At 42.2% G+C, this 27,008-nt stretch overlaps 3 protein-coding genes across 3 annotated transcripts; 1 reads left to right on the top strand and 2 right to left on the bottom strand.

Moving 5' to 3' along the window:
* Window positions 1–292: 292 nt before the first annotated feature.
* LOC124696231 (double-stranded RNA-binding protein 8-like) lies at window positions 293–7,529 on the top strand. The gene is made up of 6 exons (XM_047228988.1): window positions 293–414; window positions 1,205–1,262; window positions 5,105–5,246; window positions 5,339–5,604; window positions 6,113–6,326; window positions 6,452–7,529. Exons 1-6 carry the CDS (start codon window positions 293–295, stop codon window positions 7,147–7,149), a joined length of 1,500 nt encoding a protein of 499 aa, XP_047084944.1. The 3' UTR covers window positions 7,150–7,529.
* A 127-nt stretch (window positions 7,530–7,656) lies between these two features.
* LOC124703185 (probable staphylococcal-like nuclease CAN2) lies at window positions 7,657–13,284 on the bottom strand. The gene is made up of 9 exons (XM_047235411.1): window positions 11,939–13,284; window positions 11,181–11,236; window positions 9,985–10,099; window positions 9,610–9,720; window positions 9,322–9,509; window positions 8,606–8,662; window positions 8,357–8,516; window positions 8,194–8,262; window positions 7,657–8,101 (listed from the first exon to the last, which is right to left on the bottom strand). Exons 1-9 carry the CDS (start codon window positions 12,143–12,145, stop codon window positions 7,991–7,993), a joined length of 1,074 nt encoding a protein of 357 aa, XP_047091367.1. The 5' UTR covers window positions 12,146–13,284; the 3' UTR covers window positions 7,657–7,990.
* A 126-nt stretch (window positions 13,285–13,410) lies between these two features.
* On the bottom strand, window positions 13,411–15,344 carry LOC124703186 (aquaporin SIP1-2). The gene is made up of 3 exons (XM_047235412.1): window positions 14,944–15,344; window positions 14,585–14,857; window positions 13,411–13,722 (listed from the first exon to the last, which is right to left on the bottom strand). The coding sequence occupies exons 1-3, from the start codon at window positions 15,247–15,249 to the stop codon at window positions 13,567–13,569; spliced, it is 735 nt and encodes a 244-aa protein (XP_047091368.1). The 5' UTR covers window positions 15,250–15,344; the 3' UTR covers window positions 13,411–13,566.
* Between the last annotated feature and the right edge of the window lie 11,664 nt (window positions 15,345–27,008).

Genomic DNA, 27,008 nt, shown 5'->3' with positions numbered 1-27,008 from the left:
CTAAAATCAAGTCAGCAAGCGTAATGGCTGGATAGCGGTAGAAGAGAGCAAAGCGAGCTTCAGAGCGTCCCGTAGGGGACCTGCAGCGGGACCGACTTATGGGAGGTCGAAAGGAGGAAGAGAGGCATGTATCTTTAAGTGAGCTGCTTGAGCGGAGGGTAGGCTCGGGAGCGGAAGACTAAAGCAAACGGAGAGAGGCAAGGCCTTCATTTGTCTCCGCCGCTATCTCTCCGCCAGATCTGGGTTGGGTCGGTCTCCGGCCGCCCGATCTGTGGCTGGGGTCTCAGCGCGCATGGGTTCCGCCCACCTGTGGAACCGGGCGAAAGCCCCGGCTGGCTTGTCCAGCCCGACGACGGCGACGCCTACGGGCGCCGTGGTCCTCCCTGGAGGCGTCGTGGGGGTCTCCATCACCAGGTAGCGTCCCGGGTGAAAACCCTAGGTCCCCCGGGCCGGGCAGCGGCGGCGCTTCGGTGACGTGAGCTTCTTGAAGCCGTTGCCTTGGGACGAGGTGCTCCGTGCCGAGTTGGTCGTGTGTTGCTCGGCGGCGTTTGGTGCGGTGCTGGTTCTTGGCCTCCGAGGAAGTTCTTGGGCTCGTTTCTGCAGGCATCCTTTTTGGTGGTTCCTTGGCGTGGTGCTCATGGCGGTGATGCTTGCCGGCGGTCCGGCGCCCACGAGCCTGGGCGAGGGGATAGGGTTCCCCTCCGGAAGCAATCCTGACATGAGAGACGTCAAGGCCCGGCTCTTCTTCCCCTTCCTGCGTGCGGGCTGCTCCTTAGTCTCGGATCCCGGATCGGTGCTACTCCACTGCAACTCCAGTTCGTCCCGTCTTGGAAGCAGGTGGCTTTCTCCGGCTGGGGCAGTTCCTAAGCGACGTCTTGAAGATCGATGGCTGCAGAGCTCTGGCTAGCACCCGTGTTCTTTGTTGCTTAGCTTTAGGCCTGTCCTGTTTCTTTTTACCTATTTCTGTTTTTGTAAGCTGTGATCAGCACCCTTGTACTTCTGCCGTGAGTGGCTTAATTAATTTTAAGCTGGGCTGCAAAGCCTTCCCTTTAAAGATCAGGGAAGGGAAGTGTCAATAACCAATACACTTGTGATCTGCCCGTCAGACTTGTCCAACTGTCCAAGTAAGCTTTTCTGTACGTCTCTGCAGAAGTTTGTGAAGGTAAAACCCCTGCTGCATCTGGTCCTGCCATTGCTAATGTAGAATCAGGACAGTCGAGTGTCGAGTTGTAAGTGAATTCCTTTTTGAGAAGGAACAGCTGGTAACGGAATTCTTTTTTCAAATACTTTGTGTTTTGTCAGGAAACGGGGAATATTTCTGGAGATATCTTATTTCACAGCTGGTTTACATTCCCGGTCTTCTCGGAAGTGCAGCTTGCCAATGCGCGCGCACGCTTGCACGTACAAAATCAGTAAATCAGTAAGACTTTCTGCCCTGCTTCTGCGTCCTGTGGCGGCAGGTTGGTTCCTCGCCCTGATCTTCAGGGCTTGTGAAATGCCACGCCTTCACAAACTGGCTGGAGGAGTACGCGGAGAAAGCTGATCTCCCAGCTCCCGAGTATCACAGGTGAAGGAGGGACCTGCCCACGAACCCGTCTTCAACCGGAAGGCCGTGGAACAGTCGGCTGCTGAAGCCTCGCTCATGGAAATTATCGAGTCCATCCCAGGCTCCAAGCACATGTAGTAAGGCTTAAACTCTCCCGTTGATTCAGCATTCCTGATTTTGCTTTGTCAGTCTGTATATTAAAGTTTAATGGAATAAAATTGAAGATTAAAGTTCACCATTAGATAGCCCTCTCCAAGAATATCAACATAGATATGAAGATGACTCAAATCATAGCTTGAACGTAAGAGTTACGACAAGATGACTTCCAGTGGAAAATTGTTCAGCATAAAAGTTGTGAACCCCTTTGAGACAAACAAGTTTGCTTTTTTTTTTTTTATCATCTCAATCCTAGGTCAATCTCAAGAAGCAAAACAAGCAGCAGGACATAAGAGCATCTCCACTCGTGCCCCCGACGAGGCCCCCGAGCGACGTTTTTTCCATCCGGACGGCGAAATTCGGCCCAGTCGCGCCCCCGGTTCCTCGTTTTCGTCCGGATTTGGCCCTTCATCCATCCGGCGAGCCCACGCCATCCCCGGCCCCCCGGGGCGCGCTCGGGGACTCCGGACGAAAGATTTTGGCGCGAAACATCATGTGGACCCGCGTAGTCGGCGACTGGAAAACCAAATCCTGTCGATTTTCCCTCCAATTTGCTTACATATCCCCATTCCCTCCAATTTGCTTGCATATCCCCATTCTCTCCCGCCGAAATTCCCCAATCTCCTCGTCTTCCAGCTCCAGTTCCCGGCGGCATCTTCTCGTCCACCACCACTCTCCTCCTCGTCCTCTCGTCCACCAAAATGCCGCCGAAGGCGCCGGCGAGGAAGATGCGGGCGAAGAAGACGAAGCCGCCGAGCATGTCGAACGCCGAGTGGGCGGCGGACGAGAAACGGCGCGAGGTGGAAACAAGCGGCAGGGCGGAGAGGGTGAAAAAAGCCGCCGCCAAGAGGGCGGCGGCGGCGGCCCAGGACGAACAAGCGAGGATGGTCAGCATGGCCATGGGCAGCGGCAGCATGTTCCCCGGATCGCCCTGCTGAAGACGACGGCGGCGGCGAAGAAGAGGAACACAGACTTGACGTTCCTCATGGGCGGCGGCGACATGGAACTGATGGACGAGGAGACGAGGAATTGGTACCAGGGCCGACATCCTCCGAGCCACTCCGGCCAGTCCTTCGTCGTCTCCGCCGGCTCCTACCTCGTCTGCCTCACCATCTACCTCGTCGACTGCGGCTGCTTCGACGTCCACTGCCGCTGCTTCATCGTCGGCCGCCGCAGCCGCTTCGGCCACGACGTGTGAGGAAACCGGTCCGTCGGACACCGCCGTGCCGGCCGGGACTGCCGACGAGCCTGTCTCCGTGTAATTTCCCTCCGATCGCCGATCTGTGGCTGATCCTTTTGCTCCTTTTGCCGATCAACTGGCCGTACTTGTAGCGCGGGACGGCGGTTTGTTTGAATTTAAACTCTATCCGCCGAACTCCGGGTGGACGACTGGAAAGACGGTACTCCCCACGACTTATTTTCGTCCAATCCGGCGGTTGTTTCGTCCGGATTTGGGCGTGGGGAGCGCCAACGAGTGGGGATGCTCTAAGCAACTGCGGATTGTCGACCTTCTACCCGCAGTTTGTCTGCGACCCTACTGTTTTGCGCGGGCTGTCCGAGCTTGTTTAGGCCTACAGGACTCCTTATCCGATTTTGGCTGGATTTAGGGATTTCGACATGATTGTTTGCCATTTTATTGCATAAGGAAATATTTGTTGGAAAGGATTTTCTAGTCATTTTTGCACAGGAAGTCCAACCACCTCATATACACATGAGAGATGATGTACGATTGAATCAACACCAATCGCATAATCAGTCTACTACTTTTTGTGTTCATATATTTTTTTTATCCCTCTCCTATGTATCTTGATTCTCGTTCTTATTCGTTCTTCAAGTTGGAAGACGGTGAATCCAAGAGTTTCTAGGGGTGATGGAATCAACCTTGGGCAGCTCATAGCCGCCACACACTCTAACAGGGATCCTCCCCAGCGAGCGGGGTTTCGGGTATCCAAAAACACCTATCATACTGTCTTGGGGCCTCCCGATTTCTAGCTCTCTCCTTCACTGTCTGAGCCCATAGTATTGGGCATGTATCCCCTAGGTACATAATTAACTAAAAACATGTACTCTCTCCGACCCATATTAATTATCTCTAATATGGATATATCTAGATAATAATTTAGTTCTGTGTACATCCATACTAGCAACAAGTAATATGAATCGGAGAAAGTATATGTGGATCGTTTTAATGCCTGATAAATATTCATAATGTCTCACTATATAAAAGCGCATAATGTTTCTCAGGAGTATGAAGAAATCATTAATGCAGAATATACTAAAAGAAGGAAGTGATTGATTGGGAGTTATCATAAGGTCTCTATATAAACACAAGGTTAAGAGAGACGTAGCAACGGACAAACACAAACATAGGAAGTGGAAAAGAATATCTTCTCCTCATGGTTTCTATAAAGAACACCCCAAGCAGTATATGCTTGCGGACTCTCGTGATCGTATCTTTCACTTTCATGTTGTGTCATGCATCCAAAGACCACAAAGGTATGTGCCTCTCTTGATTTAAACCTCTATTTATTTTAGTTTTTACATGTCTGCTTGCAGTTTGAAATCAGTATTTCACTTTGAAGTGATGTTTTGTTCAATTTGTTAACACTATGTTTTATCTTTTTTTATGGCACAGGCATTCTCGAATGGACCGAGTTTTGCGGCTATAGTGGAACAATTCCCTGCCATCTTGACGAATGCATGAATTTTTGCGAACAAACTGGCTATGAACGTGGACGAAGTGCTTGCCAAGACCGGCCTGGTTTTGCAGGACTAATTTGTTGTTGCCGAAAAAATTAAAACATTGTCAAAGCCAGTTGTGCAAATACTACAATGTGCTTTAAATCAATCTGATTTAAGGAGGACTAAGTTTATGTATGCACCGCATGATCAAAACCATCAATAAAAATATGAGGTCTCCGAATAACAAAGTTGTATCGGCTAACTGGACATGGTGTTTTGCCTCATAGTTCCAAATGCACATATTATTAAAAAAATGCATTTTAATTGTACATCAAAATGTTAAAAAAAATCTAAAAAAAATCCTGAACGTACATCCGAACAAACTATGTTAGTACACAAAATTTTGTGGAGAAAGCACCTTTTTTTCTGGGCTGTGTAAAAAGACAAACAAATATCTCCTGAAAATCCATTTTAGAGCATCAATATTTATTTATTTTACATGAGTCATAAAAAATGTCATTCTTTCGCAAAACTTCGTGTGCGGATATTTGAATACACGGATGTACACCTAGATTTTCTTCCAGATTTTTTAACACTTCAAAATATAATTTTTATATAATGGGTGCATCTACACCTACAAGCCAAAATGCATTTCCGTGGCTATTCTACCTTTTTTTTTTCGAAGCTGTATTCTACCTATTTTACTCTTTGTTTTCTCAGAATTGTAACGTGCGCTCCTCCCGGGTCACGCACACAAAACAAAAAACCCCAGCATTCGCACGAGGCGGCGGCTCTGTCAGTACGGACGCTGGAATGGCGGCGCCGCCGGAGTCCACGACTGCGCCCAACGCCGGCGGAATCAGTAAGACTTTCTCTACTGCTCGACTGCTCCTGTACCCTCTCGCTACAGGTCGTTTCCTCGCCCTGGTTCTGAGTTTTGGTGCGCCTTCACAGCTTCAGGGCTTCCGAAATGCTACGCCTTCAAGAGCTGGCTGCAGGAGTACGCGGAGAAAGCCGATCTCCCAGCTCCAGAATATCAAACGGTGAAGGAGGGGCCTGCCCACGGGCCCGTCTTCAGGTCCACGGTAGCAATCGACGGCGCCAAGTACGACTCGCTGCCCGGATTTTTCAACCGGAAGGCCGCGGAACAGTCGGCTGCTGAAGCCGCGCTCATGGAAATTCTCGAATCCATCCCAACCACTAAGAGAATCCCAGCAGATGTAAGGCTTGAACTCATCTCTTGATTCAGCATCCCTGATTTTGCCTGTCAGTCTGTAGAAACTCCATATAAGCATGTATGTGGATGGTGATGATCAGCATTCTTCATCCTGACTACTCCGTACCTGGGAAGAAGCCAATACCTCAATTATGTAGCTAAAGTCACCTTTTTTTCTGCTCCCTGCTACATCTACAAGCTTCCTGGAATTATATAAAAATGCCTGCAACATTGTTTTCTTCGATTGAATCTGTAATAGTGTGGAATTATCAGAAATCTGCTTCGCAGTCCTGACATGGCGAACCCCCTGATTCCCTAATAGTACATGTGCCTGCGAAACTCATATTGCCCAAATTTGAAAACCACAGCCAATGCATATACCTCACACTCAAGTACGAAGCTTTGTTGTCCCAGATATGCTTGTGAGTTAGGATGACTAAATTAGAATAATATTCTAATCTATTCCCATGATTTGTGAGCTTTTTTCTTACGCTTATAAGTATGCTTTCCAGCAACAAACTGGCCTGTGGAATAATCTTCTTCAAGAATATGCTCAGGAGATGAATCAGTCAATTCCATCATATACCTGGACCAGGCAAGCTTCAGGCAAAGCTCCTTATACATGCACCATAGAGATTGGTGGTACGCAATACATCGGTCATGCAGGCAGGTCAAAGAAAGAGGCAGAGATAAAAGCTGCCTGGACTGCTCTTCTTGCAATCAAAGGTATTTTTCTTTTCCTACTTTAGGTGCACGTTTCTTATCAAATTGTTGCATGTGATGCTGAAATTGTATTGATTTCTTCCTTCCGTGTGCGGGGTCTGGATCACGCGTGAAATTATTTTGTGCAGGTCAATTAGAGGGTCGTGCAAGTAGTGCCACAAAGTATATTGTGGTTCCTGGCAAAAGGCAAAGCAGTGAGGCAGACAAAAATGCTATTGAAACCCTCAAACAACTTGAGGTGAAGAAAGGTGGTTTCAAGAGGAAATGGAACAGGAGGAAATTCCTGAACAGGAAACACAGAGCAGTTGATTTGGAAAAGAATGAAACTAGAGTGGCTGGAGATGTCAGTAGTGTGATGCTGAAACATGATAATGATGCTAGTAAATCAGTACAGGAACCAAGTGGTGACACAGTAATGCTGCAATCTGGTAAGGAACCTAGAAGAGTGGAGCTGGATTCAGACACTGCAAAGCCTGATAAGCAAGCTAGAAGAGCAGAGCCAGAGCCAGACATTGCAATGCTGAATCCCTATCAGGAAGATAGAAGAGTAGAACAGGTGCAAGGCAGTGGCACTGCAATGCTGCAACCTGATAACAGAGCTAGAAGAGTAGAACAGGTACCAGGCAGTGACACTGTAATGCTGCAACATGGTAAAGAAGCTAGAAGAGTAGAACAGGAGCCGCCCAGAGATTCTGGAATGGTGCAACCGAATGAGGAAGTTGGATGTATAAACCAGGAGAAACTAGGTGAGACTGCGATGGCACGCCATTTCAGGGCAGCTAGAACCAAGAAGCATGATTCACAGAGCCGGTGCAACCTAATGTAGAAACTGCTGACATGGAGGGGGGCCCATGGAACAACGCTGCAGCACAACGAGGAGGCTGTGCAAACCAGGAGCCACCAGGAAATGCTTCACTGCTGCAAAACAACAAGGACCTTGAGACAAAGAATTGTTTTGTGGATATGGCAGCAACGATTTCAGATCATATTCATCCAACTCTATGTTCACAGAATGAACTGAATGTGGTAGCCTTGTAGTGTTTAGAATGTGTTGATCTTGGAAGAAGTGAAACCTGAGTATATACAGGTGGCTATGCAGCTAGCATAGAGAGATACAATTTGCACTTGTATGGAGTGAGGATAGCTAGCCCTTGCTTGACATCAGTCAATTGTATGCTTGCCAGATAGTTTTTATTTTCTGTTCTCTTTTTTGCGAGGATTTTTAAGAGGCCACTAAGGAAGGAAACTGAGGCTTGTGATTCATTCAGGTGTCTTGAGTTTGATGTTGTTGCTGGGTCCTAATTGATGCTATTCAATAATAGTAATTGTTGGCACCAATAGTTCCATATGTATTTCGAATGCTAACATGTGCAAAACAAACAGCAGTCCATATATAGCTACTTGCACATCTTCATGTGATTGTCCTGACCACTTCAGGGAGACATGCTGTCGAGCAGGAGGAGGTAGCAAAGTAGCGTGGAACAATATATTGGCGCTTGCTCCTCACAGTTCATATCTGCATACTCATCAGGTATGGCATACTGCACTTCTGGACAAAGCACTTGCATAATAAACATATTGTATTTGCAGCATGCTGATGCTGTTCAAGATAGATCCTAGTTACCAAACTATACACACCAATTCTGAGACATGGATGGATGGAGCCATTAGTAGGCTGGAATACCGCCATTCCGTCGCTCTCTTCTCCAATCCCACGGCTTCTCAGGGTTCAGTGATGCAAAAAGCCCTAGGTTGGCAGCTCTTGCCTCTCTCTCCCACTGCACCGTCCATCACAGAGCAAGTCAAGATCTCTCAGCCGGCATAACCATGTAAGGAAGGGCATAATATATTTCTAATATTTTTTTCTTACTTTAGCAAACTCTGGGCGTTTGTCGTAAGTCGTGAAATGCCATGCATGACCATTCTTCAGCATTTTCTCCTGAAGCACTCACACAAATGCAGACACACAGTTGCTTTCATCAGAATTAAAGCAATAAAATTGACCAAAGGCATGTCATCATTTCCTGTTTCACCTGGATGAACACGTTATTGCAATAAATGTCGCCAACGTAGCGCTCAAACTGGTCCTGACAATACACATGAATTGTGGTTCTTTTCCCACCAATGAGCTTCACCAAAGCATTCCTCGATTCCTTCCCGTATGGCATCTTAAGCTCCGGTGCATCGATTCCCCTTTTAACTCATGGAAAAACATACACTTCACAACAGTATTCCAATTATTTTACTATGGAATATAATGTGCAATCTTGAGCAACATATACCTCATTCTGATTCGGTATTTCCTTGCTAGGACCTCTTCGTCTGAACAGACGAGTATCCTGCTCATGAAAAATATTACTATTAAGTTATGCTTTCATGCCATTCCAAAATAAAAACAAGTGGATGCGTGTTCACATGATTTTTTTTAGATCAACTGGGAGGACTCTCCCCGGTTCCATTCATTAAAGTAAAACCATAACAGTTTCTTTGTCTTCATGTGATATGATAAAAACAAGAGCCAAATAGAACTGACACAACGGTACATCGGTAGCCATCATGATCTCATACAGCTGCTTAAAAATCCCCCCCTCCCCCCTGCCATGTTTCGGATTACTAGATAAGTACAAAACTGCCAATTAGTCACAGGAAGGTTTTTCTACATATTATTCTATTATGTGTTACTCTTAATTCTGTTAATTGTCAGTGCACAATTTATTATTAGTCTGCACTATTTTTCTAGTGGTACTATAACAGGTATCTGCACTGTTCCATAACAGAAAAATCTTAAGATGATGTAGTAAACCCATTCTAGATTCTAGTACCAGTGTGAACAGACAAAGTGAATTTAGAATGTATCTTAGTTAAAAGGAAGAAATGTAGTACTTTTAGGACTTGTGGAATCCAATGTAAGTGAATCTAAATATGAAACAACCCTGTTGAATTCATTTATGAATTATGATATTAAGAACGAAAATCAGGAATGGTTCAGCTTTAATACTTGTATCCAGCTTCAGTAATTCTACTTTGAAGTGCATCAGCACTCTGGTAATCCCTACGATTCCGTGCTTCAGTCCTCGCGATCACCATCTCATGCACTTCTATTGGCACAATTGCAGACTCCCTTGGATCGGTTGTGGCAACGTAAGCAGTAAAGCCATCACCATCTCCAATGTTTTGGTTATTAACCTGATAACACCAGCGAGACAGTGATCTGTCAAAATCATCGCTATTAAAATATTTATATTGGTGGTAAGCATATTTTTCATAATAGCTGATCACGTCTGACCGGCAAAGTATTCAAGACAAATTGCACGCCCTCTGGTAGTGAGGATGGACGGTGGCTTGAGGATGTTGCAGGTAGTGATGGAATCGGTAAGTTGTAGAATTCGAGGATACCCTGAGGAAAAAACATTATTTCTGGAGGAATGAATGAACATATATGATCACATTTGACAGCAAAATTTGAATGCAAACAGCAGTTTCCTGGGTTTATGGTTTTGGTTTGTAAGGAAAAAACTGGTAGTAGTATAAAAATTAAATCCTAAACTATAACAAATTTTGCAAACTTGCACTTAAAAATTCCATATTTTAAACATAGAAATGAGTATTAGTCCTATACTCACCTAAACTATTTTAGGATCTAAAAAAAGAAACAAGTTACCTCCAAATCAGCTCTCTGGATCCAGTTTAGGGCTGTTACAATTAGTTGGGCAGCCTCTGCAGGTGTTCTCGGTGGGGTTCTGGCATTCTTATATGCCTCCAACATATTCTGGTACCTGTTTTTGTGCAGATTAAAAGATCAAACTATTTGCATTAGTTCTGTTCAGTGAATATTCAAGTTAGTATATCAATAGCATACACCTACTATTTCTATCAAGATATGCCAGTTACTACTACCCTTCTTGCTCTTCCCCTTCTAAAAAACTTCAAGCACCTTCTTCTAATTCTTCCTTGTGGCGAACAGACAAGTATAGGCAGTGTTATCCATGCATTTGCGCATGTCTATGCTGTTCGAAATAGTCTTCACTAAAACAAGCACAAAGTGTATAAAACTATGTCTGAATGAAAGTAAGGACAAAATTAAGTTTGCATGTCCCCTCCTCATCTAATCATGATTGATCAACAAATCATCCTCAATCTTCTGTCAGAAAAGTACATCCATGCACAATGGAAAAATTTGTTAGAAACTTCCGATTTCTCGATGCAAAAAACTTCAAGCACCTTCTTCTAATTCTTCCTTGTGGCGAACAGACAAGTATAGGCAGTGTTATCCATGCATTTGCGCATGTCTATGCTGTTCGAAATAGTCTTCACTAAAACAAGCACAAAGTGTATAAAACTATGTCTGAATGAAAGTAAGGACAAAATTAAGTTTGCATGTCCCCTCCTCATCTAATCATGATTGATCAACAAATCATCCTCAATCTTCTGTCAGAAAAGTACATCCATGCACAATGGAAAAATTTGTTAGAAACTTCCGATTTCTCGATGCCAAAAACTAGGTAGACCTCACCAAGACACCAATCTGCCTTTTTTTTGTTAAGCTCTCTTTCTCTCGCAATCTCAAATCACATGTTTGGATAGATATGAATCAATCATTATATCATAAGAAAAGTCAAAAGGCCTTTGAGAGGGGTCCTATGAAGAAATTTATTTTCGTTCTGATAGTGACCCCAACTTATAGAGTCTGAGTCAGTGTGGACCATTCAAATTTTGCTAGCTAGCCATAGGCCTTAAATCTATTAGCCTAGAGGAACCAAACAAACTTTGTTATCAATAACTCGATGGACAATAGGTACAGCAAATGTACTAATTACTCAAAATAAACTGTGAGAGCCTTTTGAATCTGCTGCATACCACTTATTTTGTGCTTTCTTGGACGCGGTAACGTGCTGTCGGAGCCCTTCAGGAACCTAATAATGACAAACAAAATATCACTCACACATGCCGCATCATAAGAAAATGAAAGGCAAAATTTGGGGCAAAAGGAGATTACTGAACTTTCCATATGTGTTGCTGTATCATCAATTGTAAATTGTTTGCAAGTGCTCATAGAAATGCTAGTTGATGCAATGTGGCATGCTTCAATTTCGATATTTACTAATGAATCCATATGTCAGTTAGAACAGGGAACAAAGAAGAATGAAACCGGACTCAAAAAAAGTGGGTTTGCATAATTTCCCAAACAAATCATGTGCATGCAGTGGGAAAAACCGCATAAGTGTTACGATTATGGTCCTAACCTTTGATTTTCTAGGAGTGCAGATGTTTTTCTTCATCTAATTTTTTTATTGAAGGATGAATGTTTCATTGCTGTACTAGAAAGGCCAAAGGTGGAGAGAGGAAAAGGGGCATAAGAGGTGATGTAACTTCTACGATCCTCATCCCAAATTTACACATGGAACACACACTAAATTAAGGAATTATGTCCCCATCGTTAACAATCTTGTAGTCAGATGATTAGTCTGCATAATCTGTGACCATTCACGCAGACTTACAGTACAGTGAAGTTGAAGCTGAAACACCTAGTAATAATTAGTCTGCATTACCTAGGAAGACTTAGTATGACTGACAAGGCATGCATGCACAAGATGAATATGCAGATTGGTAGTTACCATGGAGAGGGTCTCGAAGTTGAGGAGGTCGTGCGCCAGTGCGGCGACGCCATGGCCATGAGCTTCCTGCTGCTGCTGCTGCTGCTGCTGCTGCTGCTGCTGCTGCGGGTAGTGAGGCTGGTATTGGGGCCTGGAGGTTGGGCGGTAGTAGGGGTACTGGTCTTCTTTCTCGTCATCTCCCTTGAAGCACTTCAGGATGTTCCCCATGGTGATGGATTATTCTTCTTCTTGCTCTACTGGTGCCTGTAGCTAGCTCCCCTGCTACTTCTCTTCTGGTATTGACGAGTATGATGATGGCAGAGCTTTCCCCACTTCCCACCCAGCCCATGGAGTGAAGTGAACACTATAAAGTAATAAAGAGTGATGTGATGCGACGGTGGGGTCTGGCCAACTGCTGCTAGAAAAGAAAGAACAGATTAGAGTAGACTAGACTAGCAGCAGTACTTCAACAGACCTTCACCTCGGGGTGGCTGGCAGAAACGATAAACAAAATGCAGAAGATTGACTTGGGTTGACCGCTTAATTTTTCAATTTGATAATGGTATTATACATGATTGACTCAAAGAATAGAAATCTGTATCCATACCATCTTTATCAGTTTTAAAATACTAATATGTTTCTCATTTCACGGCTTTGGGATTTTTCTTGCCAGGCTATAGCCCAAGATTTTCTCAAAAGAATCACATCCCATGGTCTTACGGACATTTTCCATATTGGAGCTCATGATTGTAGAGGAATTTTGGAATGGTCAAATTTCCATGTTTTTTTGTCATCTCTTCTTTTTTCTATGATGCTTCTATGCTCTAGGTTCGAAGCAGTGAAATGAAATGTGCAGAAGTTCTATCTCAAAACTTAGTCATGATAAAGGTTCCTTTGATTTATAGGATAGGAAAAATATAGAAATAAAAAATATATAAGATTAGGATGTCATGCCTACTTAACTGTAGAAACATGAAGTGTGTTTGATTATAGCAAATGATTTTTTCATAAGGTATGATCTAATGTTTTTTCTATAAGACCTACACTACAAGATTTCTATAGGATTGCTTTCTATAGAATATGTTCCTATAAAAACAACATATGTAGCAAAATTTTCCATATAATCTAAATCATATACAATTTTTATACAAATTGTATAAATCAAAAGAGCCCTAACGCGTTGTCAGCGCCGAGCAAAAGCAGCAGGGGTTGGCTATTATATATGTCCCTTGCAGCCAGTTTGACGGGAAAAATTGTCATTTCAGTAAGTAGAATTTGCCATATCATCGCCCTCATTTGGCCCGTTGACTTCAGATTATGAACCTGAAGATCCCATGGAAAAACTGGTCCTCACGAAGTCAGAATAAACCATGCTCAGAATCAGGTAAATTCTTTTCTGGAAGTCACTTTTTTAACTAGTTCGCCCTGTACTATATTATCTTAACATGGTAGAAAGAAAAGATAAATAAAATTAGACAGTGAAAGCGAACGACTGATAGATCACCACAGCAAGTTAAATATTGGTGCAAGGTTGAGGTGATTAAATACAACCATAAATTATTCCCTGTGTTCTTCTAGCAACCCAATGTCGGCTACTTCCTAATCAATATTTGTGACCAATTGCTGAGTTGAAGTTTTTGCTCGAGTTCTTATGCTTTCTTGGCCTTGGGCTTAGGCGGTGGTCGTAGGAACACGGCCTTGAAGATCCACGCAGCAAGAATGGCACCAATAAAGGGGCATATCCAGTAGACATACAGCTGCTCCCAGGTGTTGTGTCGATCGTTAACATAAGCCCATCCAAACGCCTGTACATGACATTTCAACAAAATCAGTTGCCAGGAAACCATGCAAAGAATGAGAAGACACAAGGCTTTCCGTGCTATTCAAAATGAGAATCAACTTGAATGCTCGAATCAGATTATATTGGATGAGCAATGGCATACATCAGCATGAATCGAAATTTTAGCAAGAATGTTTTTCTTTTATTATGCGGTATCAATGTTATCCAGTGTGGGCATTTTCTCTTCTAAAGTTTGAAACGTTGACTTCTTCACAACGTTTCATCAATCGAGTCAAAAGTAAATTGTTGCATTGGTAGGTTCATTATTAAGAATTCACTAGTGATGTAGTAGCAGTGAATGCTCATTGCATAGGTGTGTCTATTGCATATGTGTGCCCCTTTTATTTGGTGTCCATAAAATTTCCAAATACTAGCACATAACTGTAGTAGCATTTCCAAGCCTCATCCAGTTATTTATGGCTCAGGTGTGGCAGTTAACAGCAATGCTTTTCAGTATGGCAAGTGAGAACAGTACATTACAGCTGTCTACAAGGCTTGGATTTGGTTGACTTGTAGGTTCTGTGCTTAGGTAACCATGTTTTTCAGTGTGGCAAGTGAGGATACAGATTGTATCTTGATGTTATATTTCAGAGACATATAGGCTTTGACTGCCCAAATGCAGATGAACAGATCGAAGGGGAACTGAAACGAATAAGTTGCATCTGCATCACTAGATCAGTCAGTGGTCCCCCAAAAGGAGAATAAATCAGCTTGACAACTCTGATTGGGGTTCAGTTCAGTGTCGGGTGTTGCAGTTCAATAGATAAGCTTGGCAATCGAATGAAGAAAAAAAAAAAAGAGGAGTGAGTGAGTTTAGTGAAGTGTACGTTGGCAGGGTTCATTGATGGTCCGGTGTATGCGGCGCCGGTGAGGACGAGACTGACGGTGGAGACGGAGAGCATGGCAGTCTTGACGATGGGGTTGCGGGGTCCCTTGACGATGATGCAGAGGACGGCGAAGGTGATGACGAAGGTGAGCACCCCCTCGGCGACGGCGCCGGTGTGGGGATCCACCTTGAGCGAGGGCCCGCCGAGCATGTGCTTGTACTTGTCCGGCATGAGCTCCGAGATGGCCAGAGCTCCGCCCACGGCGCCGGCGGCCTACCACCCAACAGATTCAAATTCGCGTTACTTGCTGGCTGATCTGATCCGTCAGATAGAGAAGGCGAAATCACAGACAAACAGACCTGCGCTGGTAGGCGGAGCGCGATGGAGAAGAGCGAGGGGTTGGTGAGGCCCGCGGCGTAGAAGGCGGCGACGCCGGTGGGGTTGAAGCTGGCGCCGCCGAGGGCGTCGCAGAGGAGGTTGAAGGCGAAGAGCAGGAGGGTGAGGATGGAGACGGTGACGAGGAGGGCGTAGTGGATCCCCTCGTGCAGGCTGAGGTAGGTGGTGACGGCGGCCGTGGAGGCGCCGAGGGAGGAGACGCAGAGCACCCACAGGAAGGTCACGACGCCGTCCGCCGCCGCCGCCCGCAGAGCCGCGCCCATCGCCATCGCAGCGTTCCTTCCGTGTGCTGTGGTTGGGCACAGAAGGCAGAATGATGAAGGAGAAACAAGAGATTGGATTGGAAGCACGCACTCCGTCCCTCTCGCCTAACAACCCCCAACCAAACCCAGATGCTGCTTTGCTATCCTACTGTATGTACACAACATGGACGTTAATTCAAAAAGGGATATTGATTGACCCTTGTACGTCTTGGTCCAAAACAATGAGAAATCCCGTGGTACACGTGATAAGCAACCTCATACCAACAAACAATGAAATGAAGTGTGAGGAAGTTCTATCTCGAAACTACTCTCTATGTCTCACAAAGTTTGTTGGAGATTTGTTAAAATTTAGGTGTATCCAGACACAAAATAGCATCTACATACATCTAAATTTTGATAAATTTTACGGAACGAGAGAGTATACCAGGATAAATTATGGCTAACACCGGTACAAAGAACACTAACCAAGTACTCAAAACCAAAGTACAAAGTACACTGCTAGAAGTACACTAAAACCCCGAAGTAAATAGTAGAAACTACACTAAAAACCAAAGTACAACTTCATTGAAACCCAAGTACACATACTCTAATCCATAGTACAACCGTAGTAGTTTTAGAAGTACAAGTTTTTTCTACACTAAACCAATCAACAAGGATCTAGTGTTGAAGATCTCGATGGGAGGAGCTTGAAAGTGAAAACCTTCCGTAATTTGCGCGAATGGTTCTTTTGAAAATTAAAATCTTCAAAAAAAAGGAGGCATCCCACCCTCCCGGGTTCATCTATCATCTCTCATCTCCACTCGGCTTCCCCTTACGACAAGTGTCATGCATGGAGACCACTTGCACTTAGTTTCTGCAACCACGTGGAGGACACATAGAGCTCGGCGTTCCCTTCACGAAGGTTTTTTTATAGATATTTCAATACCAGGTGTGTATACAATGTACAAGGAAGCTAATATTGACCGGATGACCGCGTTTTGCGGAAGACCGTTGGAGGCGACCGGAGGAACATTCTGGGCGATCTCTGGCGATGAGGACTCCGACGCCGACGATGCCGGATTTGATTGCTGCCAGATTTGATTGATGGTGGCATCTCTATTTTACAGTATGATGACGATACAATTCTTTTTCTGGAACATGATGTAGCTAAAGCTGTAAATATGAAGCTGCTATTATGCATATTTGAGAAATTATCGGGCTTAAAAATAAATTTTCATAAAAGTGAAATTTTTTACTTTTGGCAAGGCAAAGGATATGGAGGAACAATATAGGCATATTTTGATGTGAGTCTGGATCCCTACCTTTGAGATATTTGGGATTCCGGTTCATTATAGAACCTTGCAAAATGCGGAGTGGAGCCCTATTGAAACTCGGTTTGCTTCCGAATTGGGCTGCTGGCGTAGTAAAATGTTGTCATATGGTGATAGGTTAGTCTTGATTAATTCAGGTTCTTACGAGTCTCCCTATGTTCATGCTCTCTTTTCTGGAAATTCCAATTGGAGTGAGGAAGAGACTAGATTATTATAGATCAAATTTATTTTGGCAATCTGATGAACATAAGAAGAAATATAGATTATCTAAATGGAATATGTTGTGTAGACCAAAGGACCAAGGATGGTTGGGGATTGAGGTATTGGAATTAAAGAATAAATGCTTATTAAGCAAATGGTTATTCAAACTTCTTTCAGAGGAGGGTATGTGGCAGCAGCTATTAAGTAACAAATACCTAAAAACAAAACTCTATCACAAGTTGAAGTGAAACTGGCTGATTCACCTTTTTGGAAGGGCCTTATGCATGTTAAAGAGGATTTTTCAAGAGAGGTTATTTTCGAGTCGAAGATGGAACATCCATTAGATTCTAGGAGGACGTGTGGTTAGGAGACACACCTTTGTCCAATCAATATCCTGCATTGTATAATATTACTCAACATAAGAATGTGTTAGTATCAACTGTGTTTGCTACTGAGCCTATTAACATTTCTTTTAGACGAGGATTGAATGATAATAAATGGGTGCAATGGTTGCATCTATGCCAACGCTTAATTACAATTGATTTAACATCTGAACCGGATAAGTTTATTTGGAAACTTACGGATTCTGGCATTTTTTCGGTCAAGTCTATGTATCTTGATTGGATGAATGGCCATACAGTTTATCTTCGCAAATATCTATGGAAGTTGAAGATTCCTTTGAAAATTAAAAATTTTATGTGGTTTCTTTGTAATAAGGTGCTCCTAACGAAGGATAATTTAGCAAAACGAAAGTGGAAGGGTTGTCAAAAGTGTTGTTTCTGTGATTCTCTAGAAACTATTAATCATTTATTTATCGACTGTCCTTTTGCGAAGATTGTTTGGCGAATGATGTACCTTGCTTACAATATTCCTCCACCAGCTAATATTACTAATATATTTGGTAGATGGCTGAATGGGGTTAGGAAAGAGGATAAACAGAAAATCCGTATTGGTGTTTCAGCCCTTTGTTGGGCTATTTTATAGATATTTCAATACATTATTATCATCAGCCGAGCAAAAAACAACAGGAGTTGGGTATATATGTCCCTTGTAGCGAAATTTCTATATGATTAGCCTTAATCGCATCCCGCACAAGAATGTAGATTACATAGTAAAAAATATTATTAAGCCTCCATGTTGTTCCCCATGTGCCAAATGAGCAGTCAAACCCTAGCTCCTAGTGTTAGATCACCTACGTAAGATACTCGAACAAGATAGATTCTAGGAATGTGTATTACATTCATATATTTGAAATATATAGAAACTTAAAAACTTTTTTATCGAACTTTTTGATGGGATCAAAGTTTTTGTGAAGTTAACATGTTAGGGTTAGAATGCTGATCTGATGAATGCGATAAATTTTGATGTGATCTTTGCCAAATTTCTTACTTTTAAACACAAATCAAATAAATGAGATCACAATAATTAAAGGTGCATAAAGCATTAATGCATAATCACACATAAATTTGAGTATAAACTTGGAGATTAAAATTTCAATTAATAATATTCAATAATAATTAAAAAATATAACATGATTTATACAAATGGCACAACATTGTACAGAAATATGAAATGAATAATTCGAGACTTTATTGAATATTGAAATATTTTGACAACAATTGTTGGGATACTATAAGGTACAAAATGAACAAAGTAATATTACAAAAGAAGAAAATAAAGCCCTCCTTATTTTGATCTTCTTCTTTTTCTTCTTTAACCACAAAAGAAATAGATAAAACAGAAGAAAGTTGTTGTTAAGATTAAAATGGTTTCCATCATTAATGAGGAAAAATGAGGGAGCTAGAAGCCAAGCGAGCATCTGTTCGTCTCAGAGATAGATGAGGAGAAATGATAGAAAGCATATGAGATGATCACTGGCTATGAAAGTAGCTAATATGCAGAGCAAACAATTAGGCAACCCAAGTTTAATATATGTTCGGAAAGTAGGAAACACACTTAAGCGCCTCATAAACACACATGAAATCAGTTTGGAATCATGCATTGAGATGAAAAAACAACTTGGGTGATCAGATGATAAACAAGAGGTTGGAAATAAGCCACATCAATATAACCAGAGAGGCATCCAAGCATGCAATTGATTTTGTAGAGAACTTAGATCGAGCAAGTCCCATGTTAGTAACATATGAACTTTGGCCTCCTTAATCACTCTAAGATTAGTTCTGAAAATCAGTATGTCATCAATGTATAAGCAAAGAATGGCTCCTTTGTTCCCATCATGGTGATATTACGCACTTGTCAGCTTCGTTTATAATAAAGACTTTAGCAGTCAAAGTTCTTTCAAACTTCTCGTACCACTACTTAGGAGCTTTCTTAAGACTATATAAAGACTTCAACAACTTGCATACATTTCCTTTTTGAACATTTACTACAAAACCATTTGGCTACTCCATGTAAATTTTCTCATCCAATTCTCCATTTAATTAGAAAATTTGTCTTGATGTTCATTAATGAACGACAACACCGTATGAGGGAGCCAATGATAGTAGCACTCGAATGGTAGTTAATATGACTATAGGTGAGTAAGTACCAAAGAAATTTGCACCTTTCTTTTGGTATAACCTTTGGCCAAAAGTCGTGCTTTGTATTTTTCAATTGTATCGTCGGACTAACTTTTTCTTAAACACCTACTTACATCGTAAAGGTTTGCATCCATAAGAACATTCAGTGATCTTCCAAGTTCCATTATCCAAAATGGAATCCATCTCACTATGGACGAGTTCCTTTCAATAGTCATCATTCCAGAATGCATAGACTTCTGAAATAGTAGCGGGAATATCATCCACGAGGTAGACAATGAAATAGCTCCATTGTCATCCTCCATAGGATTTTTGAGGTGTTCCATCAGAATGGTAGGTTAAAAAATTATAGTTGATTCATGACTAGATGTACTAGGGATCTCCTAATTCGATGAGCTAGGTATCTCCTTCATGGGAAAGATATCCTAAAAGAAAGTAGCATCATTCGACTCCATGATTGTACCAACATGCATATCGGTTATCTCAGATTTTACTATCAAGAATTTGTATCCCAATGATGAAAAACATAGTCCAGAAAAACACAATCCACGTTTTTTCTCTAAGCTTGCGCTTCTTGTGAATTGGCACATTGACTTTTGCCAAACAACCCAAGTCCATAGGTAAGAGAGTTTTAACCTTTTCTTCTCCCACTCCTCGAATGGAGTTATTTTTTTTATTTGCGGAAACTTGATTTAGGACATGACACACATTCAATATCATCTCCACCCACCATGCTTTGGAGAGTCCAATGTTTCTAAGATGGGGTTTGTAAGGGTATATTGCCCCTATGTGTGGTTTTGGTAATCAATGACAACCCCTATGGACTAATGTTTTCATTGAGTTTATATGAAGGAATATTCCATAGGATCTACTTGCTCTCCATGTGTTGGATTCAAGTATGGATGCCGTGAAGATAAAGATATACCTTGTGTATTGGCATCAAGATCATCGGTATGAAGATATATATATGTGATATGATCAAGAAGAAGAAATGAAGATGGAGTTCTTATGTGGAACTCAATATTAGCCATGCTCTATCTTAAGTGAGTATGAGAAGATACAAGGTTGAGTTGGGCAAGTTCAAGATGAGCATCTTGAGTGGATCACATGCTTGAAGCTTGCCGTCCATTTGGTGATAGTGGACATGTGAAGATGTGCATCAATGGAGCTTTCCCGTCATAGTGTATGGGGGAGCATTTGTGAGTATACACGAAGCGACAATGATCAAGTGATGGGATGCGCAAGGCAAAGGTATAACCTTGATAGGTTTTCCTTTTACCGGTCTCGAGGTGGTTGTTGGGAGACCGGATTATAGGATAGATAGCCGCACTATCAAGAGGGGCTTTCGGTTGGGTAACTTGATCACATCGTCTTAGGGAGCTCAATCCTTTGCATACTTTGCATATTCTTATTGCTTCTTGGTATTTCTCGGTGTGAGGTTCTTGAGCTTGTTGCTAGCTTTACAACAAGCTCAAGTTCATCGAAAACGGAGTTCGCATGCATCTTCTATTGCGTTTTCAAGGTTGGGTGATTTTACCTGTTATTCATGATATAAGGTTCTACCTTTTATATTCATGATAAAATCCCCTCCTACAGATTCTTGGGTTTTTCACTTTCTATAAGATAGCATTTGTTGTTATCTTCCAAACAAAATTGGTTTCATGCAATTCGGAGTTCGGGAGCATTAGTTATTAAAGAAAAAGGAAAGTGGGAAAAGAATAAAAAGGAAAAAGAAAAAATGGGGTGGGAGGGGGCAGCCGGTCGGCCGCACGGCCTGCCGGGCCGCGCGCCGGCCCACCCGGCCGATTCCGGCCTGGCCGCTCGTGCCATCCGGGACGGGGTCCCGTGGGCTGGCCGGCTTCCTCCGGCCCAGCTACCGGCCTTCGACCGGCCCGCCCGGCGCCGGACCCGGCCGGACCGGCCACCCCGCCGGCTGGGCCTCAATGCCCCGGCGGCCCACCTTCCCCAGGCGCTGCCTTGCTTATCCGCCGCCTAGCGCAGCACGCGCCCCGCCCGGCTGCTGGTCCGGCCGGACCGGCTGGGCCGCCGGCTGCCTCAGCGCATAATCCGGTCAGCCGGCCTGGCAGCCGGCTGGGCTGCTTTTTGGAGCTTTTTTCTGCCCGTTTTTTCTGTCTTTTTCCCCCAACAGTTATTTTTCCACTTGAGCTATAAATACCTTTCTTCCACCTTGAGCCCAAGTACTTCTTCCCCTTTCTCTCACCTCCATTGTTGCATTTGAAGAAGTTGCTCTCTCTCTTGATTCCTCCAACCGTTCTTGCTCATATTTGAGGATTTGAGAGAGGAGATCTAGATCTACACTTCCACCGATCCATTTCTTCTCTAAGTGAGGGAATCTCTTGGGATCTAGATCTTGGAGTCTTTGGTTGACTTTCCCCTTGTTCTTCCTCTCCAATCTCATCCTAGCATTCGTTGCTTTGGTGGGATTTGAGTGTGAAGGACTTTAACACCTCCGGTGTTCTTGCTTTGCATCATTGCATAGTGTTGAGCTCTCCACCACGATTTGTTCGAGTGAGAGACCGTGAGCTTGTTACTCTTGGAGGGTGACCTCCTAGTTGGCTTGGTGATTGGTGCTCCGGTGATCTCTTCAAGAAGATTGTGAAGAGGCCCGGGCTTCTCCTTCGTGGAGCGTGTGAAGTGGTTGTGGAGCTTGCCATCTCCGGAGCGGAGGAAAAGCTAACCATAAGGAAAGGTCCATTATCCTTCGTGGGTGTGGTTCGGAGAATAGGGTGAGCCTTCGTGGCGCGGGGAATCCTTCGTGGGACCTCCACTCCTCCAAACGTGACGTACCTTGTTGCAAAGCAAGGGAACACGGGAATACATCCTCGTCTCCGCGTGCCTCGGTTATTTCTATACCCGAGCTCTCTTTCCTTGTGATAGCCATCGTGCTTGAAGTACATATATCTTGCTATCACTTGTGCTACATATATCTTGTGCCTATCTTGCTTAGCTCTAGTTACTATTGTTACACTTAGTTGAGCTTAGCATATTTAGGGTTTGTGCTTGTAAATTAAACGATAGTTTAATTCCGCATTCTTACAAGACAAATCCGCAAGAGTTTGTAATCGCCTATTCACCCCCCCTCTAGGCGACATCTCGATCTTTCAATTGGTATCAGAGCGAGGTCTCTCCTTGTTTAAGGCTTCACCGCCTTGAGAGTAAAGATGTCGGCTAGTATAGTGCACAATGACACAATTGTCTTTAATGGCACAAATTATCTTTTGTGGAGAAATTGCTTGCTTTGTAAGCTTCGGACCTTGTGTCCACATATAGAGCAATTTCTAGATGTCGGTTTTTCTCCTCCGATGGATTCTCAAAATCTATCTTTAGAGGATGAGAAAAACTTACATCTTGAAGCTCAAGTATCTAATGAGCTTTTATTCTCTTTGAGACCCGATTTTTGTATGTTCTTGATATATATAAAGCGAAAGGCGTCTCATGAGATGTTGATCAAGCTTAAGGAAATGTTTGGTGGATCCATTTCTCATTTGGTCGGTGGTGTCTCCGAGGAGCTCTCTTCCCCTTCACATCATGAAGAGCTCCAAGTTGCTTCCACCTCCGGCCGTGATGAGTTATCATCTTCTTCCACTTCACCAACGTGTAGCAAGACACGAGGTAATGATATGGTGAGTGGTGAGGAAAATTGCAAGGTTGATATTGTGCTCAAGAGTGATGATTCTTCATATCTATCCCTTTGCAATGCTTCCTCTTTGGACTTAAACACATCTAGCATTGAAAATAATCTACATGCTTGTGTTGATAGTCCTTGCATATCATGTGCAAATTGCTTACATATATCTCATGATGATACGCTTACCTTGTCTTGCTCTCATAATCAAAATGCTTCTATTTCCTCTAGTTGTTTGTTGACTAACAATGTAGAGAAAACCGAACACTCTATGGATCAAGACATGTTTTCAAATGAGGATTCAAGAATTTCTTCACCTTCATCCTCCGGTATGCACATGTGCCTTATGGCAAATGGATCAAAGGTATCTCCTACTTTGACTCCTAACACATCCTCTAATGATGAGAATGATGATGATGATAATGATGAAGAACATAATATCTTGGTGCATGATATGGCAATGGTATATGCTTGTCTTCGTGGAAATAAAGAAGCTCGTGCTTATCTCGAACACTCTATGGATACCTTGAATAAATATAGGGAAACCATAGTGGAGTTGGAGTCCCATGTTGAAAATGGGGAAATGAGATTCACTCTCCTCAAGCATGAGCTAAAAGATGAGAAGCATGCTAATTTCATGCTTACACAAAAAATTGAATCCTATATGCATGAAAATGAGAAAACTATTGTTGATGCTTGTGCTACTAACTCTAATTCTTGTGAAGCATCAACCTTAAAGGAGAATGTTGAGCTAAGGGCTCAACTTGAGTTGCTAACTAGCAATTATAGGGAATTGGAAGAAAGTCATAAAAAGCTCTCAAGCTCTCATGATGATCTTCTAATTTCCTATGATGGGCTAAAGTTAGCTCATGAGGCAAGTATCACTAAGGTAACATCTTGTGAGCCTCATATGGATGTTAGCACAATCTATACTACAAATGTTACATTGCCATGTGCTAGTCCTTGTAATCCATCTAGTCAAACTAGTGATACACCTTGTGTTGGATTACTCACTTTGCCTTGTTGCTCTAACAATGAAGCTTCTACTTCCTCTAGTACTTGTATTTCTACTAACCATGTAGAGGAAATAAAAGAGCTCGAGGCTCAAGTCCTTTCTTTGAAGAAAGACTTGGAAAAGCGTCATGAAGGGAAATCCGCACTTGACAAGATGCTAAGTGTGCAACAATCCCCCAATGACAAAAGTGGACTTGGATTCAACTCCAATAACAAGAACAAGTCCAAGAGCAAGAGCAACAAGAAGAAGGGCCAAGACAAAGTCAAGGATCCGGCCAAGTTGGTTTGCTTCAAGTGCAAGGTTGAAGGGCATCATGTTAGATCATGCCCATTGAAGAAGAAGAAGCACTTGAGTGAGAAACAACAAGGGAAACGGCCACAAGGTCAAGGTCAAGCTCATGCTCGACCTCAAGTTGAAGATAGGGCACTTCCCAAGAAGAATCAAGATAAAGTTCCCCAAGAGAAGAAATCAATAAAGAAGAAAAAGGGGAACACTTGCTACTTATGTCGTAAGAAGGGGCACTTTGCTTCTTCTTGCTTAGGTGGTACCTTATCTAACCCTATAATTGTGGATGATGATTATTCTCTAGGGAAGGATAAGGATGGCAATGTGTTTGCCAAGTTTGTTGGAACTCAAAGTGGTTTCAAGAAAAGAACCATTTGGGTTGCCAAGCCTATTGTGACTAACCTCTTAGGACCCAACTTGGTTGGGGACCAACAATCTCAAACTTGATCAATAGGTACAAGTGGAGGTCATTGGAGACTTGGCTACTTCATGAAGAATTAAGGGATCTTCATATATTATATTTTGACCAAGCCAAGTCGTATGGATTATCATCTATATCTTATATCCAATGTTCCTCCTTGCGGTAACTTATACTTCAACTCTTCATGTGTATTGTAAGTTACTTGCCCCTTTTGCATGTTTGGTTTTGTACCAAATATGTGTTTGTATGTGTTGTGCCTTACTTGCCTATCTTGTGTATTCAAGTATGTTTGTTTGACTCATCATATACTTGTGTATTGTTTTGGAGCCTAATGCATCTTGATGATATCTTATTTGGCTCTCTTTGAGTGATTAATGGAACATCCCATTTTGGGGGAGTGATATGTTTTGTGCATCTCTCCTTCTATAAAATGTGGGTATATGGGTACCACCACTTAGTATTGATATTGCAAGATTATCTAGTCACTATGTGGTGTGTCATACTCATGAGGAATTCAAATTCTAAATATCCATTAATGATCTCTAGTTGAATTTTTGTTGCCTCTTGTTTAGAAGAAATGTTTTATCACATTATGGGGGAGTAATATGTTTTGTACATATCACAAGCCTAGAAAATGTAAACATTTGAGGTTATGCCACTTAGAGTTGATGCTCTTAATTATCTTGCTCATAGGTGGCATGTTTGCTCAAACAAGCTCCACTCTTATTAAAAATCTCTTAGTTACTCATCTTATGGATTCTTATTTGAGTAAGAAATTTTTGGTACGGTTTTCCCTTAAATACATATCTCTATATCTTATTTGGGACACCGTTTGCTTCGAGTTATTCTAATCATTGCCGTGCGTGATTGTTTGACTAATTGAAGCTATCAAGAATCTTCATCCGTGCATAGTGCTTAATTATATATATACTTAATCCTATGCCTTTTATTGTGAAGATGATCCTACTATCATTATCAATACACCACCGGAAATTATTTCCAATATACTCATTGTCTTTGAAAATTGATAACCTTGTATGTGGCTGAATTTATGGATCACCTTCACCTTGAATTACTTCTTATTGCCTTATTTTATTTCCAACAAATCTTTGTTGCTCCCATGTGTCTTCCTTGTCCCTTTGAAAAATCTTTTGATAAATTCTCTTGATTCATATCAAGTGTTTGTTTTGGAAGACAAACCTTTTCCTTACGGTACATTGTGCCATTGTAAAAAGTGTATAGGGCTTGGTTTATTTTGTTTGAACCTTGCTCTTTTGGGGAGTCTGCTATCTCATTCCTTCTTACATATTCTATTTGCTTGAATGAGATATATCTTTGAGCATGTTTGCTTTATTTCATCCTTTGTGCTCGATGGTTCCTTCTTAGTTCATTTGTTGAACTTTGTTGAACAAATCTTTTGTGATTTGCATCTTTGATATAATTTTGACAACAAATTTGTTTGGTGACACCTTTATGCCTTATTTGATTTATTTGGTGTTTTGTCCAAAGTATATCTTTCTTGGATCTTTAAAGTCTTTATGTGTGCTTATATGTAATTTGTTTATATTTGTAGCATGTTTGCTTTCTTTGATCCATTATATAGTATATACTCCGTCAAATCCTAAATGGCTAAGATGTGCATGAAATTCAAATTTCATCCAAAATATGCACATATTTATATGGAGTGTGTCCTATATATTGTGGTTAGTCTAACCATGTTGGACCCAATGAGTTTGGGGACCAAGATGTACTTGAATGATGTTTTAGGTACATTGGAGATGCAATGGAAGCTTGTCTCATCTATAAGGAAGGTGTTGTCAACATATGAGAATTGGAGTCAAGCTAGGATGATCGATGAACTCTTATCTACTACATCAAGCCATTGCTATCTCGGTAACAAGTATCTTATTCATGCATTCTCATATATCATCCAACCTCTTGTAGGTTGCATCTTGGCATGAAATTCCTTATTTCGAAAATATTGAGGTTCTTGAAAAATCCTTTTAAAGAAAACTTCTTATTGTACACTTGAGTAATTTGAGAAGATGCATATGATGGGGATATATAGATATATATACATCATGTTTATGATTCACCTATCCCAAATATGCCCTCTAGCAATTTATTGCATATCAATTCCTCAAAGAACTCTTATGTGCAATATTGATGAAATTGCGAAATAAATCCGTATTTATGATACTTGTTGCTTTTCTCGAAACACTCCAACTAGCTTTACATCCCTTATTGTTGGTTGTGATGTTTTTGAGATTTTACTTGGTTGAAGCTCATTCATATACCATAAGTGAAAATTGGAGCCATAGGCTATATGTGCTTTTTAAGCAAACATCCT

Source organism: Lolium rigidum, chromosome 3 (genome assembly GCF_022539505.1).
Source record: "Lolium rigidum isolate FL_2022 chromosome 3, APGP_CSIRO_Lrig_0.1, whole genome shotgun sequence".
Taxonomy (NCBI): Eukaryota; Viridiplantae; Streptophyta; class Magnoliopsida; order Poales; family Poaceae; genus Lolium; species Lolium rigidum.
This window is presented reverse-complemented; position numbering and strand designations above follow the sequence as displayed.